The sequence below is a fragment of the Oncorhynchus kisutch genome, linkage group LG22 (genome assembly GCF_002021735.2).
Source record: "Oncorhynchus kisutch isolate 150728-3 linkage group LG22, Okis_V2, whole genome shotgun sequence".
NCBI lineage: Eukaryota > Metazoa > Chordata > Actinopteri > Salmoniformes > Salmonidae > Oncorhynchus > Oncorhynchus kisutch.
Genome location: NC_034195.2, coordinates 20,370,542 through 20,391,246, shown reverse-complemented (window position 1 = coordinate 20,391,246; position 20,705 = coordinate 20,370,542). Strand labels below are relative to the sequence as shown.

The window sequence follows — 20,705 nt, the reverse complement described above, 5'->3', positions numbered from 1 at the left end:
TTGCTGAGTTTATATATTTAGTGATCATTTTTACCCCCTTTTTCACCCCAATTTCTTGATTACGATCTTGTCTCACCGCTGCAACTCCCAATCGAGGTTGGGAGAGGCGAAGATCAAGTTATGCGTGTTCGCCACCACCCTATGGGACTCCCGGTCAAGGCCGTTTGTGACACAGCCTGGGATTGAACCCCAGGCTATAATAGCGCCTGCGATGCAGTGCCTTAGACCGCTGTGCCACTTGGGAGACCCCAAACTGGACTTTAAATGCACATTAAATACAGTTTTATTTGATTTAGTCCTATTCTTTAACTTAGATTTTTGGTTGAGCTGGAGATCCAATATATTTATTATTAACTTGTAAATTTCATTTTCAAAAAATCTTGAAACCGTAGACATATATGGTCTATTTTTTGTGAATCTTGGGATAAATGTATAGGCCCAATGCAGCCATTCTTATCTCAATATCAAATCATTTTTGGGTAACAATTACCTTCGAGTGATTAAATTATCATTTATTTTTATTTTTAAATAGCTTCTTAGCAAAGAGCAATTTCTAGGACTGTATGTGAGTGTCTGAGTGGGAAGGGGAAAACTGAAAACTAGCGCTTATTGGCAGAGAGGTTTGGAACACTCTTTCCTATTGGTCTATTAACTAATGTACCACCTGGTGATGTCACAAGGCAGGTCAAAACTTCATCCCACCACAAAAGGCTGAAATTTCAAGCAGTCTTTTCAAATAGCTCTTACACTAAAAGGGCATTATCATAATTTTCACAATTTCACAGTATTATTCCAACCTCATAGTGTGGAAATATATATAAAACACAAGGAAATCAAGTTTGACTGCACTGGGCCTTTAAAAAATAGCCATTGATGACATTCCAAATGCTATATAAGCCTAAATAGCATCATTGATGATATATGATTGATAAAGTATGGTCACATTCCATTTGCTCTGTTAAACCTACCCTTTGGAATGAGTTTGATAGCAACAGTGAATAAGTGGAGATTTCTCAATAATCATTATCATGATAGCACATTGGTAATAGGCAGTGACAAACATCAAAGCTAAGCAGGACTGGGCTTGGAAGGCTGAAGGGATAGCTGTGGATAGATCCATTGGAAGTGCTGAATATGTTGTTTCAAACATACAAATTCAACATTTTATACAAGGTTTGTCTATGTTGAAATGTGTTACCATGGTGCCATAATCCTGTGGTTGTAATTTCCCTCTCAAAACGTTGATTACTTTTTAAAAATCCAATATAGTTGCCACGTGGTTTCCACGTCACAATACCTTGACAAATTGTGTTGAAACAAAGTTGATTTAACCAGTTTGTGCCCAGTGGGATTTGTACAGTAAATAATGTCAAGTTTAGCCTGGATTTATTTTGGTTTCAATTTAAGTGCAAAGTAACACTGGGCAAAAGTGTATTTTTTGGGAGAGGGGGTCTACCCTTTGACAAGCTTAAGTGAAATATATTCACAAAAAGATATACAAGTAGGAGCAGACCAGCACTGATCTGATCATATTTGTATATATTTTTGTGAATAATTCATTGAATTATATCTGCATTATACTGGCTGCCTTTTAAAATGTTTCTGTATTTGTTTTGTTTCCATCCTTCGTCAGGCAGTCGTCTAAAAAGGACACATGCTTGCCTGGACGAACAATGGGTCAATTCTGAACATTGAACCATAGGTCTAATGATAAAACACCATAAACGAGTAGTCTGTTGTTATTGTGTTATACACACACTCTGCAATGGCTGTTAGGATCTGAATTGAGCTGCATCCTGTGTTGCAGGTGTGTCAGTTTCCTTTCTGCCCAGTAGGTGGGACTTGATGCTTGGAGCATGGACCTTGCTCTCTCTCCCGTCACTGTTTCCAATGCGCTATCCATCTGTCTTGGAGCGGTGCTAAAACAACCTGGAACTAACAGCTAACGGCAGCCTGAATTACAGCCAGGGTAACCTATACCATGCAACCTAGAGAGGAGGACAAGCCCGGAGTAGTGATTCTTGAACCATTTCTAATTTGACGGAGTATTTTTTTAACTATTATTCGTTCTCGTCTATAAAATAGATGAACATTACCGCAATTGTGTCAATTTGACATACCTCCATACATTCACTCGCCCGCGCGCACACACCACACAATTGCAGTCAGACGGGCTCCGGTTAGGAGATTCAGAAACGCTCAAGGATATTATCCCCCAAAACTTTAAAACATGGATTTATTTTTTATTCCACCACGAATTTGCTGGTGGAGGGTATTGTTTCTTTTGAGCATCTTTCAGGACTACTTGAGCAATATGCTGGACTGCCCGCCAACCTGCAGCTGTTCTCCAACTGAGATCTATTGCAATAAGTCTGACAATGGGAAATTCTTTCCTTTGCTTGCACTGCAAGATACTGGGAACAATGGAAATAACAGCATCGAAGATCTGTTCAAGAACATCACCTCAATGTAAGTATTTCTGCCCACTGTGGGCCATTGTGCATCATATGTTGAGCCCATGTGAACCACAACTGTCCCTGTATTCTATTTGTTTTACTCTCGCCGCACCTCCTTATGTGATATAATCAAGCCTGCAAACCTGTATCTAACTGGTCAGAGATTCAGCTGAGTCTAACACATTTTGTATCTAGAAATCCCTTTCACACGACGTCGTGTGCGTCAAAGCTTGTCCTCCAGCCACAAGTAAAATGAAATATTTAAAAAATCAATGTAATTGTCCAAATAGACCTGTTGGTGCATTGGCTCTCATATACCCCAAATACCGACTATTGCTCAAGAGACCCGCGTTTGCCTCTTTTCTAACTGTTTTGCATTCATGTCAGCGACTCAAAGAATTGATAACGTTTGCAAACGTCTGAAAAGGTGGTCTGGACTTAGTGAAATGTTTAAACCAAGAGATAGAAAGAGAGAGATTTATTTCGATCTGCTCTCAATGTGTAGCCGTGTCATGTTTTATTATAAGGCTACTTGATCATAAAACAATTTAACATTTTAGTCCGCACAGTGCAATTACGCTACCTCAAAATAATCGTCGTTATATAGATTTGGTTGCCACCCTGTCAAGTTTGTGTTCTCAGCCAGGTTTGATGTTCCTATTTTTTTTTACCATGTCACTCACTCATATCAGTGGCTATTCTGATGAAGTATCCGCATATTGATAACATAAAAAGGCTATTTAAACCTGTTGGGAAAAGTAAAATGTCCTTGACAGAAGGTTTCCCCTCATTTATTTCCAATGGAAAGTATTTTTGGACTCTATAAGTAATGTGTCCGTAAAAATAGAGCACGGACACTGTTGACATCCTTCCCGTTACAAGGCTTTTGTTTTATAAATAAAATGCCATTAGTTCTGGAGAGGAACCATCTCCCCCACCGCTCGTAGCTCTTTCATCTGCATTTTAAGCCATTTAGGACTCTTACTCACAGCATGGTGAATTTGGATTTCACCCGTTTATATTCACCTCTAAATGATTCGAAAAGAAAACAGAAGAATAGTAGTTTGAGACACGAAAGAAACAATATAATCAATATCAATATATGTAGAGATTTTGGATCTGGGCCATTACATCGCAAGCTGAAGAGAATATTTTGGTTGAACAAAACCCCAATTCATTAATGATTCTTTGATGAGATTTGCCAAGGACGAGGGTGCCATGACAACCTCTTTGCTTTGCACTGAATCCACTCAATTTCCATAGCCTGAGAAGAAATGTTTTGCTAAGTGCTTAGGATGTAGACCCCATTTGTGGGTCAAACACATGCATAATTACAACGATCTAATTCTAACAATGCCGCCTGGTTATAAATCGCTAAGCACACTATACAACAAGCACACAAGCACCAGTCAGATTGTCTTGACTTTGTAGGTGTCATCATTTTAGTGTGCTTTCTTATTCCACATCCCCTACAAGGCCACTAGAGGGGCTGCTGGTTGTTATTTTACAGAGATGACAACTCTTGGGCATTCGATAGAGCGACACAATTGCAAACGTTATTTTATGTAGGCTACCAGCTCTAGCAGAATGTTGGAATTTATTATTCTCTTTTCATGGCGTGATTTCTGTTGAGCGCTGTCGTAAAGAGCCACATCTTATGGCTTCTGCTATTATGTGTGTAGGAGTCATTCAGCACCCCCTATCATTGGACAGCTCCCACACACTAACTTGGGTTGGGAGCCGAAGATGTAGGCGTGAAGAAAATCTGCACTAGTGAAATGCAGAAGTTGTTCCTGCACATACACGATAGATTGTTAACACCGATGCGATATAAGAGTAGACCTAAGGATTTCCTTGAATATACCATGAACTAATTGTAAATGTGAAAGCTATCGGCCTCAATTATAGCTACATTTGTCTCATGGCACAGATGTTCAGAGTTCAAATTTCTAAAACAATTATCAACAATTATGTCGGGAATTGTGTACCAGAATATTCACAAAGATGTCTTTGGAAGGGTGTGTGTGTTGTGATTGTCCAATGATGCAGCATACCTCAAATATAGGATTTTATTCAACTTCAATTGAATCCAAATGTAGGCTTATGTATGTAATGCTTTAAATGTCATATTGCACCAAAACATCATAGATGCCATGCTATTATGTCTTAGTTTCTGCTTCTGACAGACAGTAGGCCTAGGCTTTAATGGATTACATTGTTGGCAGTATTATTTCCTCCTGAAAATGGCAGGCTAGTATGCAGCATGAGGGATATCATCCAGGGGCATGGTAATGTCATACTCTGCTTGGAGTGCTCTGTGTGACCAATCTTTCTTCTTCGTTAGGCTTACTGGAGCATGTTTGAAAAAGCTAATCCTTATGGACATTTCTCTAAAACCAAGTGTGTTTGAAATGGATTAGGCTGGGTTGTTTCGCTGCATAGACAATGAGGAGGAAATTGTTCTCTTTGAGAGGCACATTTGTTTTAAGACTCGAGCAGCCTCACTCTTTGACCAGTCTTCAATGTTCACGTTCACAATACAACAGGTGGATTTGCATGATATAGCCATATATCCTCATGAATTGCAGTCACCCTGTTCCCTATAGAGGAGGTGCAAAGACACGCTTTTGGCCTTTTCCTGTCATAGACATACTGTTGGCATTCAATTTGTGCTGCTCTTTTAAGACAAAGTCCTTCCTATCACAGTGCTATCAGTAATTATAGGGAAAGCACATCTGCTGCCAATCCAAATGGCAACACATAGCACTTTTTGTGCAGTCTCAAAAATGTTATATTTCCTATTTCCTTTCATTACTCCTGCTCAAGGTTGTGTGTGTGCGTGTGTGTGTGATTATCTGTCAGTTTACCTCACCTCATATATTTCCTCTGTGTATACTTTGTCTATTTAGTACCCTAAGAAGAGACTATTTGTTTTCATCAAGAGTATCCATTAGGATAATGGTATTTTCTCTGTACTTAGTAAGGCCAATCTCTGTAGAAGCCAGTTTTCTGTGCATTTTTTTAAATCCTGGAATTCAGAGGCTGTGGTCAGCTTATTTTAAAAACCACTAGCCTACTCTACTGATGGCTTGAAAGATTACTTGAGCGTTATATACACTATTTGGACACCCCTTAAAATGAGTGGATTTGGCTATTTCAGACACACCCATTGCTGACAAGTGTATAACATCGAGTATACAGCCATGCAATCTCCATAGACAAACATTGGCAGTAGAATGGCCTTACTGAAGAGTTCAGTGATTTTCAACGTGGCACCAACGTGGATGCCATCTTTCCAACAAGTCAGTTCATCAAATGTCTGACCTGCTGGAGCTGCCCCAGTCAACTGTATGTGCTGTTATTGTGAAGTGGAAACTTCTAGGAGCAACAATGGCTCAGCCACGAAGTGGTAGGCCACATAAGCTCACAGAACGGAACCGCCGAGTGCTGAGCAAGTATTGCGTAAAAATCGTCTGTCCTCACTTGAAACACTCACTAGTTCCAAACTGCTTCTGGAAGCAATGAAGCTTCATGAAATGAGTTTCCATGGCCGAGCAGACGCACAGAAGCCTAAGATCACCATGTGCAATGCCAAGCGTCGGCTGGAGTGGTGTAAAGCCGCCATTGGACTCTGGAGCAGTGGAAATGTATTCTCTGGAGTGATGAACAGCGCTTCTCTATCTGGCAGTCCGGTGGATGAATCTGGCTTTGGCGGATGCCAGGAACGCGCTACCTGCCCCAATACATAATGCCAACTGTAAGGTTTGGTGGAGGGAAATCTTAACGCTACAGCATACAATGACATTCTAGACAATTCTGTGCTTCCAAATTTGTAGGAACAGTTTGGGGAAGGCCCTTTCCTGTTTTATCATGACAATGCCCGCATGCACAAAGCAAGATCCATACAGAAATGGTATGTTGAGATTGGTGTGGAAGAACTTGACTGGCCTGCACAGAGCCCTGACCTCAACTGAATCAAACAACTTTGGGAAACATTGGACTGCGTGCCTGGCCTAATCGCCCAACATCAGTGCCCAACGTCCTTTGCACAGTGGAAAGTTTTGCTTTCCTAAAGATAATAGCTCTTGTGGCTGAATGGAAGCAAGTCCCCGCAGCAATGTTCCAGCATCTAGTGGAAAAGCTTTCCAGAAGAATGGAGGCTGTTATAGAAGTAAAGGGGGGACCAACTCCATATTAATGCCCATGATTTTGGAATGAGATGTTCAATGAGCAGGTGTCTACATACTTTTGGTCCTGTAGTGTATGTTGAGCCATTTGCTATCGCTCCACGGTCTCTCAGAAAGCTTACACTTAAGAGAGTGGGAGTTAGCCTGCACATGTTCACCAAAATGTGGGGAAGCTATGAAAAGGAGGCTTCATCTGTGAGTGACCTCACTCCTCCCACACCCCCTGCTCTGCCTCAGAGGAAGATGGAGCACCTCTTTTAAACCAGAGCGAATTAACGACACAGTTGAGTACAGAGTACAGTACATGGAGTACATCTGTGTACAGACTGACAGATGGAAGGACTGTCAGAGTGTTTTCACAAATCTTTATTCAACAGAATTCAACATGATTGAGGCATACAGTATATGTGAGAAAGAGGAGGAGGGGACTGCCATTTTGGAGTGCATATTTTATGATTGCTGTTGTGGAAGTGTAATCTGTGTACGGTCCCTTTAAGGCAGAGTGTACCAGTGGACCCATGCCCGCCCCTTACCTGGTGAAAATATGGTTTATCATGCTTTGTGGTTTAGAGATGGTTCATCATCTATTGTTAATCATTTATCATAATTGATCAACTTACATGTTAAGTGACCGCCAGGTGTGTTACTTCTTCTCAAGTACAACTGTGGTCGTATCTCTGTGGACAGATCTTTAAACCAATCTGGCGTCTCTCTGCTGAGGTCCGCTTCACCAGATCTGAGAGCTGGATCTAGGAAATGAACTGTCATCAAATGGCATACAAACATCTTGAGCTTCAGCTTTGCTTTCAGATCTATAGTTACTGCTAGGCTATCTATGATCCTGAGCCGTTCTCTAAGGATTGGCCTCACAGTGATCCTAGTTGGAGCTAACTCACAGGCGGAACCTTGCCAGTCATGCAGAAACCCAACCGAGTACTCCATCAAATGTCACTTTGTCAGTTGACAAGATCAACTCAGAAATCACAGCGTACTTCAAATGTTTTGAATCTGGAGGCGTTTAGCTTTTCCATGGTATAGCAGCAGCACAAGGTGTGAATAGCATAATGTGCATTGAGGTGACAAAGCCACTTCCTGGATGATTGAGAAAGATATAGCATATGTAGTCCAATCAATTTTGATGAACATAATGCTATGATGAATGTGGCATGCTCCTAATCCTTTTGTGACATTGGGTAAACATGAAAACATCACAGTCAAGTACTACAGGTTGGTTATATACTGTAGCATTGCCTTCAGTAAATAAAATGTGATGATTTTAAGACAACTTAGTTTGTCCATTCATGTCGGGGTTGAAACAGTTGCTGTATTTGGTGTTTTCCAACTAGGATAGTGAGCGGTCAGTCCAACGACCCCACTGATGACCTTGAGGGATTGAAAAAGCTTTTTGGTCACCATTACAACTGGGATGGAAATATACCTGCATGCATGACTGACCTTTCATTATAATTCATTATGATTTCCAATAACATTAGCGTCCATTGTCCCTTTTTGAAATTGATAACAGAAAGCATACTCCCTCTTGTCTTGTTGTCCACCCCTACTGAAAAGGCATTATATATTTGACTAGGGCCATTATGCTACTGTCCCCTTCGTGGTACCACCCGTGTGTGACCCCTAATGTGCATTATGCAGAGGGCAACCCTGTTTATGAAATAGATAATGGCACAGATCAATTGCAGGGATAGTCTTATATTATAGACCCATGTACTGTATGTCTGTATGTGTTTATGTGACAACGGACACTGTCAAGGTCCAACAAATCAATTTCCCCCGGAAACAATATTTTTGTTTGTGTGATGTTTTGGGGGAAGAAATAGTTAGGGTGTACATTATTTTATATGGTATTGATCTTTGAGATCCTTTCTCCTCCAACGTGTTTCCCAGTTGGGAACATCCATTTATTTTGAAATTGTTCAGAACACGATGTTCACTGTACTAGATGGACAGGTCATGTGCAACGGTGCTTCTGTACATCATGCTTACTGAACTTTTGTAACTAGTATTCTCTCAATTCACGGAATGCATATGCACTGTATTGAGTCCCTTGGTCAATTCTTGCAACCATTCGTCTCTCAATACACGGAATGCATGCATTGAGTCCCTGTTTCATTGTTTTTACATTCCTGCCTGTTTATTAAGATGAACAATGTCAGTCTCGTTTACCTCTCTGACCTCATTGGTATGTGCATTCCCTGGTGTAGAGAACATGAGCAATGACTGGACTCTTAATTGATCTATTGCAAAGAATGAATGCACATACAGTCTGTGACATTGCATCTGATGGCTTAAACACATTGTTGTATAATATAGTGTAGAGTTTGAATCAGCAGCATCTATACTGAACAAAAATGTAAACGCAACATGCAAAAATGTCAACAATTTTACTGAGTTGCAGTTTGTAGAAGGAAATCAGTCAATTGAACTAAATTCATTAGGCCCTAATCTATGGATTTCACAAGACTGGGCAGGGGCGCATCCATAGATGGGCCTGGGAGGGCTTATGCCCACCCACTTGGGAGACTGGCCCACGCACTGTGGAGCAAGGCCCAGCCAATCAGAATGAGTTCTTCCCCACAAAAGAGCTTTATTACAGACAGAAATACTCCTCAGTTTCATCAGCTGTCTGGGTGGCTGGTATCAGACAATCCTGCAGGTAAAGAAGCTGGATGTGGAGGTCCTGGGCTGGTGTGGTTAAATGTGAGACTGGTTTAACATACTGCCAAATTCTCTAAAACGATGTTGTAGACGCCTTACGGTAGAGAAATGAACATTCAATTCTCTGGCAACAGTCCTGGTGGACAATCCTGCAGTCAGCATGCCAATTGAAAACTCTCTCAAAACTTGAGACATCTGTGACATTGTGTTGTGTGACAAAACTACACATTTTAGAGTGGCATTTTATTGTCCCCAGCACAAGGTGCACCTGTGTAATGATCATGGTGTTTAATCAGTTTCTTGATATGCCACACCTGTCAGGTAGATGGATTGTCTTGGCAAATGAGAAATGCTCACTAACAAGGATGTAAACAACATAGAGATAAATAAGCTTTTTGTGTATGGAAAATGTCTGGGATCTTTTATTTCAGCTCATGAATCATGGGACCAACACTTTGCATGTTGCGTTTATATTTTTGTTCAGTATATATAAATAGCACTAAAAGACTGTGTGTGTGTGTGTGTGTGTATGTGCCAGACAACTAACTCCCCTGCTGAGATGATGAGCAAATCACAAAATGCTCTGCCAGCCCCTTGTCTTCGACTGAGACCTTTTCTTGTATATGTTACTGGCTCCTACGTTACCAGTTCCTGTGGCTGGAGGTGTAAAGACTATGAATAAAATTATGGAGATTAAATTAACTACCTACTGTAACACTAGGGAAAATCAGTGTCATCGTGGATATTTTTGTACAAGACACTGTAGGACTTTATCTATGTATTTTTATCCTCAGAGATGGAATGTACCTTCATGTTCGTTGTTCGTTAAACTAAAGATTTACAATCTTTGGTTGGTTGGTTAAATCTGGCCTTATCCAATTCTTGTTTCACTGTAGATGAGTGGGTAACAATACTGGCACTCCTCTCTGCCATTGAGCCATCTACAAACAGTGGCTGCTCTCTGTGAGGAGCCTCAGCCTGCCTTTCAAACAATGTCTCCAGACCGCTTTGAAATATTGATCAATCCACCCTTTCTCTCTCCCTAAAACACTGTATATCTTCTGCTGTCACTCACTGATTGTTTTTACGGAGACATACACTATATATTTCCAGTATTTCATCATGTGACAGCTTTAGTAATATGTTGTTCATGTGACTTGTCTGGGGGGGGGGGGGGGGGGGACAAATTAGAAGTCTGGATGCACTTTCGTCTCTCTGGTTCCTAATAGAAAATGATTATATGGGAATCTAATGCAATAACAATGATACTGAACACTTGTGATCTAATTCTCAGAAAAAGTGTTGTGGTGATTGTTACAATGTTTCAATCATTTGTATGAATAAGGTAATTTATTTTTTCCCCGAGTTTTCAGTTCCAGTTTTAATCCCTCCCAATACCCCCCCCCCCCCCCCCCCCCGCCCTCTCCTCTCTCTCTCTCTCTCTCTCTCTCTCTCTCTCTCTCTCTCTCTCTCTCTCTCTCTCCCTCTCCTGATCTCACTGCCCCCCCTTCTCTCTCTCTCTCTCTCTCTCTCTCTCTCTCTCTCTCTCTCTCTCTCTCTCTCTCTCTCTCTCTCTCTCTCTCTCTCTCTCTCTCTCTCTCTCTCTCTCTCTCTCTCTCTCTCTCCTGATCTCACTGCCCCCCCCTTCTCTCTCCTGGTTCTTGCTTATATTTTATTCATTGCAGGGCCAATGAAGCGCCTGATAGACTGTAGAGCACAGTGGATGATCCTGAGCAGTTCATTTCTTGGTTTAGTTGGCAGCTGGCAGATTTACGGTGGCACAGCCTTCATTCTGCATGCTATCCCCAGACCTATGGTTCTAAAGATGTCTGAACACATCACTGAAATGACCTCCTCACTGACCTGTATATTTCAACACTATGCAGAGGTAGGAAAAAGGACACTTTCCAGGACACTGCAGCAGTTAGGGCAGTTCCAATGGTGTATGTTTTATGCATGTAAAAAGTATCCTTATGAAGTGACCTCCCAAACGTATTAAAGCACTTTGTGATGGAACCTTTAGAGTTTGCGAAGATCAATGGCGGCTGCTGTCTTACGGCGTCTGTTTGAACCTGAAGCAGTAAGGTGGCGGTGCCTGTGCTGTGCTGGGTGGATATCTGTGCAGACAGCCCCGGGGCTCTGTAATGCTCATTGATATGCAGCAAGAGCCAGTGGAATATCTCAGGAGGCAGGAGGCACCTGCTCAGCTCACACCTTCTACTTGTTCCTCACTTTCACTTTGTACTTCACATTCTGGGGGGGGCTTCCAAGGCTGCTGGTATAGATTGAGATATAACTGCTACTTTGGGACACACGTTAGGGCATATTACTGTAGGTTGAAGTCTAATCGAGAGTCCCTGAAATTTTATTTAAATGTTTGGGAAAGGAAATATACTTGTAGTAGTATAACAGTTTTCCCGGCGGTTTGTTAGCCATAAACAAAATGATAGGAATATGATATGATATGAATATAATAAAGGTGTTTTCCCCCACTATTGTTATAGAACATATATTTCAGTGTTTATCCCCATCCTCAGTTCTAAAGGAGGCTGCTAAGCTGTTGTTCTTGTTAATGAAAAGTTTTCTAGCTGTCAGACCGGTGTCTTGACCTCCATTTATTTTATTGAAACCATTTTGGGCTGGTGGTCAAGAGAATGGCTAAGGTCCAAGGATGAGATGTCTCATTGCCCTGCTGATATTAGGAGCACGTAAACAGCTATCTCACCATGACAGAATGAGACCAGGAAGTCATTCTGGTGAGTTAGTTTCTATTGATCCAACTCCAAAGTTCCCCTGGCCGTATTAAAACTTAACCAGTGCATTGACAAATCAGCAGGGCAGCCTACTAGATATGTGTACAGCTAGACCAGATCTGTGTACAGCTAGAACAGATCTGTGTACAGCTAGAACAGATATGTGTACAGCAAGAACAGATCTGTGTACAGCTAGAACAGATATGTGTACAGCTAGAACAGATCTGTGTACAGCTAGAACAGATAGGTGTACAGCAAGAACAGATCTGTGTACAGCAAGAACAGATCTGTGTACAGCTAGAACAGATATATGTACAGCTAGAACAGATCTGTGTACAGCAAGAACAGATCTGTGTACAGCAAGAACAGATCTGTGTACAGCTAGAACAGATATGTGTACAGCAAGAACAGATATGTGTACAGCTAGAACAGATCTGTGTACAGCTAGAACAGATATATGTACAGCTAGAACAGATCTGTGTACAGCAAGAACAGATCTGTGTACAGCAAGAACAGATCTGTGTACAGCTAGAACAGATATGTGTACAGCAAGAACAGATATGTGTACAGCTAGAACAGATATGTGTACAGCTAGAACAGATATGTGTACAGCAAGAACAGATCTGTGTACAGCTAGAACAGATCTGTGTACAGCTAGAACAGATATGTGTACAGCAAGAACAGATCTGTGTACAGCAAGAACAGATCTGTGTACAGCTAGAACAGATCTGTGTACAGCTAGAACAGATATGTGTACAGCAAGAACAGATATGTGTACAGCAAGAACAGATCTGTGTACAGCAAGAACAGATAGGTGTACAGCAAGAACAGATCTGTGTACAGCTAGAACAGATCTGTGTACAGCAAGAACAGATATGTGTACAGCAAGAACAGATCTGTGTACAGCTAGAATAGATAGGTGTACAGCTAGAACAGATCTGTGTACAGCTAGAACAGATCTGTGTACAGCTAGAACAGATATGTGTACAGCTAGAACAGATCTGTGTACAGCTAGAACAGATCTGTGTACAGCTAGAACAGATATGTGTACAGCTAGAACAGATCTGTGTACAGCTAGAACAGATCTGTGTACAGCTAGAACAGATATGTGTACAGCTAGAACAGATAGGTGTACAGCTAGAACAGATATGTGTACAGCTAGAACAGATAGGTGTACAGCTAGAACAGATATATGTACAGCTAGAACAGATATGTGTACAGCTAGAACAGATCTGTGTACAGCAAGAACAGATCTGTGTACAGCTAGAACAGATAGGTGTACAGCTAGAACAGATCTGTGTACAGCAAGAACAGATCTGTGTACAGCTAGAACAGATCTGTGTACAGCTAGAACAGATAGGTGTACAGCTAGAACAGTTATGTGTACAGCAAGAACAGATCTGTGTACAGCTAGAACAGATAGGTGTACAGCTAGAACAGATCTGTGTACAGCTAGAACAGATCTGTGTACAGCTAGAACAGATCTGTGTACAGCTAGAACAGATATGTGTACAGCTAGAACAGATAGGTGTACAGCTAGAACAGATCTGTGTACAGCTAGAACAGATCTGTGTACAGCTAGAACAGATATATGTACAGCTAGAACAGATCTGTGTACAGCTAGAACAGATCTGTGTACAGCTAGAACAGATATATGTACAGCTAGAACAGATCTGTGTCCAGCTAGAACAGATCTGTGTCCAGCTAGAACAGATAGGTGTACAGCTAGAACAGTTATGTGTACAGCAAGAACAGATCTGTGTACAGCTAGAACAGATCTGTGTACAGCAAGAACAGATATGTGTACAGCTAGAACAGATAGGTGTACAGCTAGAACAGATAGGTGTACAGCTAGAACAGATCTGTGTACAGCTAGAGCAGATATGTGTACAGCTAGAACAGATCTGTGTCCAGCTAGAACAGATATATGTACAGCTAGAACAGATAGGTGTACAGCTAGAACATATCTGTGTACAGCTAGAACAGATCTGTGTACAGCAAGAACAGATCTGTGTACAGCTAGAGCAGATCTGTGTACAGCTAGAACAGATATGTGTACAGCTAGAACAGATATGTGTACAGCTAGAACAGTTATGTGTACAGCAAGAACAGATATGTGTACAGCTAGAACAGATCTGTGTACAGCTAGAACAGTTATGTGTACAGCTAGAACAGATCTGTGTCCAGCTAGAACAGATAGGTGTACAGCTAGAACAGATCTGTGTCCAGCTGGAACAGATAGGTGTACAGCTAGAACAGATCTGTGTACAGCTAGAACAGTTATGTGTACAGCTAGAACAGATCTGTGTCCAGCTAGAACAGATAGGTGTACAGCTAGAACAGATCTGTGTCCAGCTAGAACAGATAGGTGTACAGCTAGAACAGATCTGTGTACAGCAAGAACAGATCTGTGTACAGCTAGAACAGTTATGTGTACAGCGAGAACAGATCTGTGTACAGCTAGAACAGATCTGTGTACAGCTAGAACAGTTATGTGTACAGCTAGAACAGATCTGTGTCCAGCTAGAACAGATAGGTGTACAGCTAGAACAGATCTGTGTCCAGCTAGAACAGATAGGTGTACAGCTAGAACAGATCTGTGTACAGCAAGAACAGATATGTGTACAGCTAGAACAGATATGTGTACAGCTAGAACAGACATATATGCAGCTAGAACAGATCTGTGTCCAGCTAGAACAGATCTGTGTCCAGCTAGAACAGATCTGTGTACAGCTAGAACAGACATATATGCAGCTAGAACAGATCTGTGTCCAGCTAGAACAGATCTGTGTCCAGCTAGAACAGATAGGTGTACAGCTAGAACAGATAGGTGTACAGCAAGAACAGATATATGTACAGCTAGAACAGATAGGTGTACAGCTAGAACAGATCTGTGTCCAGCTAGAACAGATCTGTGTCCAGCTAGAACAGATATATGTACAGCTAGAACAGATAGGTGTACAGCTAGAACAGATCTGTGTCCAGCTAGAACAGATAGGTGTACAGCTAGAACAGATAGGTGTACAGCTAGTACAGATCTGTGTCCAGCTAGAACAGATAGGTGTACAGCTAGAACAGTTATGTGTACAGCAAGAACAGATAGGTGTCCAGCTAGAACAGATAGGTGTACAGCTAGAACAGTTATGTGTACAGCTAGAACAGATCTGTGTCCAGCTAGAACAGATAGGTGTACAGCTAGAACAGATCTGTGTCCAGCTAGAACAGATAGGTGTACAGCTAGAACAGATCTGTGTACAGCAAGAACAGATATGTGTACAGCAAGAACAGATAGGTGTCCAGCTAGAACAGTTATGTGTACAGCAAGAACAGATCTGTGCACAGCAAGAACAGATAGGTGTACAGCTAGAACAGATCTGTGTACAGCAAGAACAGATATGTGTACAGCAAGAACAGATAGGTGTACAGCTAGAACAGATAGGTGTCCAGCTAGAACAGTTATGTGTACAGCTAGAACAGATCTGTGTACAGCTAGAACAGATAGGTGTACAGCTAGAACAGATAGGTGTCCAGCTAGAACAGATATGTGTACAGCTAGAACAGATCTGTGTACAGCTAGAACAGATCTGTGTACAGCTAGAGCAGATATGTGTACAGCAAGAACAGATAGGTGTACAGCTAGAACAGATATGTGTACAGCTAGAGCAGATCTGTGTACAGCTAGAACAGTTATGTGTACAGCTAGAACAGATCTGTGTCCAGCTAGAACAGATAGGTGTACAGCTAGAACAGATCTGTGTACAGCTAGAGCAGATATGTGTACAGCTAGAACAGATCTGTGTACAGCAAGAACAGATATGTGTACAGCTAGAACAGATATGTGTACAGCTAGAACAGATATGTGTACAGCTAGAACAGACATATATGCAGCTAGAACAGATCTGTGTCCAGCTAGAACAGATCTGTGTCCAGCTAGAACAGATCTGTGTACAGCTAGAACAGACATATATGCAGCTAGAACAGATCTGTGTCCAGCTAGAACAGATCTGTGTCCAGCTAGAACAGATAGGTGTACAGCTAGAACAGATAGGTGTACAGCAAGAACAGATATATGTACAGCTAGAACAGATCTGTGTCCAGCTAGAACAGATCTGTGTCCAGCTAGAACAGATATATGTACAGCTAGAACAGATAGGTGTACAGCTAGAACAGATCTGTGTCCAGCTAGAACAGATAGGTGTACAGCTAGAACAGATAGGTGTACAGCTAGTACAGATCTGTGTCCAGCTAGAACAGATAGGTGTACAGCTAGAACAGTTATGTGTACAGCAAGAACAGATAGGTGTCCAGCTAGAACAGATAGGTGTACAGCTAGAACAGTTATGTGTACAGCTAGAACAGATCTGTGTCCAGCTAGAACAGATAGGTGTACAGCTAGAACAGATCTGTGTCCAGCTAGAACAGATAGGTGTACAGCTAGAACAGATCTGTGTACAGCAAGAACAGATATGTGTACAGCAAGAACAGATAGGTGTCCAGCTAGAACAGTTATGTGTACAGCAAGAACAGATCTGTGCACAGCAAGAACAGATAGGTGTACAGCTAGAACAGATCTGTGTACAGCAAGAACAGATATGTGTACAGCAAGAACAGATAGGTGTACAGCTAGAACAGATAGGTGTCCAGCTAGAACAGTTATGTGTACAGCTAGAACAGATCTGTGTACAGCTAGAACAGATAGGTGTACAGCTAGAACAGATATGTGTACAGCTAGAACAGATCTGTGTACAGCTAGAACAGATCTGTGTACAGCTAGAGCAGATATGTGTACAGCAAGAACAGATAGGTGTCCAGCTAGAACAGTTATGTGTACAGCTAGAACAGATCTGTGTACAGCTAGAACAGATAGGTGTCCAGCTAGAACAGATATGTGTACAGCTAGAACAGATCTGTGTACAGCTAGAACAGATCTGTGTACAGCTAGAGCAGATATGTGTACAGCAAGAACAGATAGGTGTACAGCTAGAACAGATATGTGTACAGCTAGAGCAGATCTGTGTACAGCTAGAACAGATAGGTGTACAGCTAGAACAGATATGTGTACAGCTAGAACAGATCTGTGTACAGCTAGAACAAATCTGTGTACAGCTAGAGCAGATATGTGTACAGCTAGAACAGATCTGTGTACAGCAAGAACAGATAGGTGTACAGCTAGAACAGATAGGTGTCCAGCTAGAACAGTTATGTGTACAGCTAGAACAGATCTGTGTACAGCTAGAACAGATAGGTGTACAGCTAGAACAGATAGGTGTCCAGCTAGAACAGATATGTGTACAGCTAGAACAGATCTGTGTACAGCTAGAACAGATCTGTGTACAGCTAGAACAGATAGGTGTACAGCTAGAACAGATAGGTGTACAGCTAGAACAGATCTGTGTACAGCAAGAACAGATAGGTGTACAGCTAGAACAGATAGGTGTCCAGCTAGAACAGTTATGTGTACAGCTAGAACAGATCTGTGTACATCTAGAACAGATAGGTGTACAGCTAGAACAGATCTGTGTACAGCTAGAACAGATCTGTGTACAGCTAGAGCAGATATGTGTACAGCAAGAACAGATCTGTGTACAGCAAGAACAGATCTGTGTACAGCAAGAACAGATCTGTGTACAGCTAGAACAGATTTGTGTACAGCTAGAGCAGATCTGTGTACAGCTAGAACAGATAGGTGTACAGCTAGAACAGATATGTGTACAGCAAGAACAGATCTGTGTACAGCAAGAACAGATCTGTGTACAGCAAGAACAGATCTGTGTACAGCTAGAACAGATCTGTGTACAGCTAGAGCAGATATGTGTACAGCAAGAACAGATCTGTGTACAGCAAGAACAGCTCTGTGTACAGCTAGAACAGATCTGTGTACAGCTAGAACAGATCTGTGTACAGCAAGAACAGATCTGTGTACAGCTAGAGCAGATCTGTGTACAGCAAAAACAATCACGACAGCCTTCCTTGTTGCTTCACCTTCTATATGGTGTAAACAACCGTGCATTGGCTGGCGCTGGCGAGCAGAGCGACGCTTCTCTCTCTCAGGCGAGACTGGGGCCCGGAAAGTAAAGGCCACACAGAGGGTGTGGGTGGAGTGAGTGGAGAGTGTTCCCAGACAACGTGACATGGGTTTTAATGAGTCTGGAGAAGCTTCATGTCCTCTGCATGAATAAAGAGCTCCTTCACCAGCCCCTTCCCCGCCCCTTGACCACTCTCTCCAACCCTCTCATCTAAACAGGAAGGAGAGTGAGGCACACATCAAACAGGAATCTAGTGAATAATAGCAAACACTTCTTTACCAAGTAGGTATCTTATTTGTTCTTATTAACATAATAATTGTGGTATTTCAGTGATGAGAATACACATCTAATATACTTTGAGATATGATTCAGAGAGTTGTCCTCAGTACATCATTGGTTTATTTACTATTTACGTTTTCTCTGATTTGCTTCACTGTTTATTCCTGTCAATTAGTCTCACTGAGTATTTCCTGTTCAGTGCATTTGCTGTTGTAGTAGCAGTCTTAGACTAATGTACTGTGGTGGTTGTTCAGCTCTTTTAGGCCACTCTCCGCCTACAAAATGACCTGTCTGGTACTGTTAGCCAGGCCACAGCATTTCCTGTGTTGTTTGCTAACATCTAAATGAGAACTTGTGTTTTCGGTAACATTTTACGTGACACCCATTGACATGACACGTTATAACCATGCTATAATTAAGCAATAAGGCACGAGGGGGTGTGGTATATGGCCAATATACCACGACTAATAGCTGTTCTTACGCACAACGCATTGCGGAGTGCCTGGACACAGCCCTTATCCGTGGTATATTGTCCATATACCACAAACCCCCAAGGTACCTTATTGTTATTATAAACTGGTTACCAACGTAGTAATTAGAGCAGTAAAAATAAACGTTTTGTCATACCCGTGTTATATGGTCTTATAAACCATGGCTGTCCGCCAATCGGCATTCAGGGCTCGAACCACCCAGTTTATAATATGTCTTGTACAACGGGTGGGTCTAATCCTGAATGCTGATTGGTTAAAAGTGCATTTCAGCCGGTGTCTATTCCACAAGTTGCCACCAGCTAAATCTATGACATTAAAATGCTTATGTACTCTGACTGCGCAATCCACTGTCTAATATGCCCAGCCAGGCACTTTATAAACTTGATCTCCACTATAAAAAGCATCTATACATTATCTCACATTTCTTTTAGACATTTTTTTAACATTTCGTTTTGAACAGCGGAGATTTGTATAAACCTTGCTGTCTGTCTCTCTGACATTTGCAACATTGTTTCAATATTCAAAATCGATCTCCAGCTATCTTATAGTAATGAACGTGTAGGGGTCGGGAGTCGGGACAGACAAGCAGCGTTTCTCAGCCAGTCAAAATCGTGAATCAGCTGGCATCATTTCTATGGATATATACAAAGAAATGTCAAATTAAAAAAGGTCAAACGAAAAGAAGTGCAGTTAGTTTGCAGTCTTTAAAGCTTCAGTGTATGAAGTGATTGTATTAGCTGTGTTGTTGGCTAGTTCCTCTGAACAACAATGTCCTGACGAGAGAACACATTTTCTATAGATATCGTCTCTAGCAACCGACATGACATGGGTTTTAATGACAACAGTGTCCTGATGAGAGAGCACATTTTCTATAGATACCGTCTCTAGCAACCGACATGACATGGGTTTTAATGACAACAGTGTCCTGATGAGAGAGCACATTTTCTATAGATACCGTCTCTAGCAACCGACATGACATGGGTTTTAATGACAACAGTGTCCTGATGAGAGAGCACATTTTCTATACCAGGCGAAGTTGCACCTCATTAGCTTGTTGTTATGGATGTATCCAAATAAATGTCACTAGAAAACAGCGTAAACAAATGCAAATGCATCAACTGTTCTATTATTTTTTACATTTGACGTGACTATAAGTTAGCTGTAGTTGGCTAGCTAGCAAGCAAGGGATAAGAACATTGCCAGCCAGTATGGCAATAGAACTTTTAGAACAAATGACTGGGTCGCGTCCATAGATACCGAACAAAAAGACTTAACAACCGGGTCGCGTCTCTAGCAACCGAACTGATAGTACAAATGACCAGCCGGCCTGGGTAGCAAACCCTAGATTTTTGTCGGGACTATATCTCGTGGAAGGATGAAATAGTATGAATAAATGAATGAAACCAACGTTTTTAATGAAAATATGCCAATCATTATGTGAATATGTTAACCCGTTAACCCGTTGTATAAAAGTGATCATGTTAATATGATAATGCCTGGAGGATATATTGGCACGGTTTGCTGGTCCCAAACGAAGTCTCGGGCCTAACAACACCCGTGCCAACCATATCCTCCAAACACCCGCTTATCGGGCATTATCACTTAAATAACATCTGACATAAATAACACCCCCCATATATTTATACCTGTTGTGACATGTTTCGCATTTTTTTTAGTCGCTGGTTATGACACCTACACCTACACTAAGAAAATACACTTTATGACATTGTCAAGAAGCATTATGACCATCATATATGCCAGATAGGCCTATCACGTACATGCCCTTATATCAGTTATCAGTCAAAAAGAGGGTGTCTTGTCCTGCTCCTGAAATCTG

At 41.6% G+C, this 20,705-nt stretch overlaps 1 protein-coding gene across 6 annotated transcripts in view; it reads left to right on the top strand.

Moving 5' to 3' along the window:
- Positions 1-1,909: 1,909 nt before the first annotated feature.
- Positions 1,910-20,705, top strand: part of ntrk3a (neurotrophic tyrosine kinase, receptor, type 3a) — a 260,675-nt gene continuing 241,879 nt past the window's right edge. For all 6 annotated transcript variants that reach the window (XM_031801796.1, XM_031801793.1, XM_031801795.1 and 3 more), the window contains exon 1: positions 1,910-2,469. In XM_031801796.1, the coding sequence (XP_031657656.1) occupies positions 2,231-2,469 (239 nt within the window). In that variant the 5' untranslated portion in view covers positions 1,910-2,230. The remainder of the gene's footprint in view (positions 2,470-20,705) is intronic.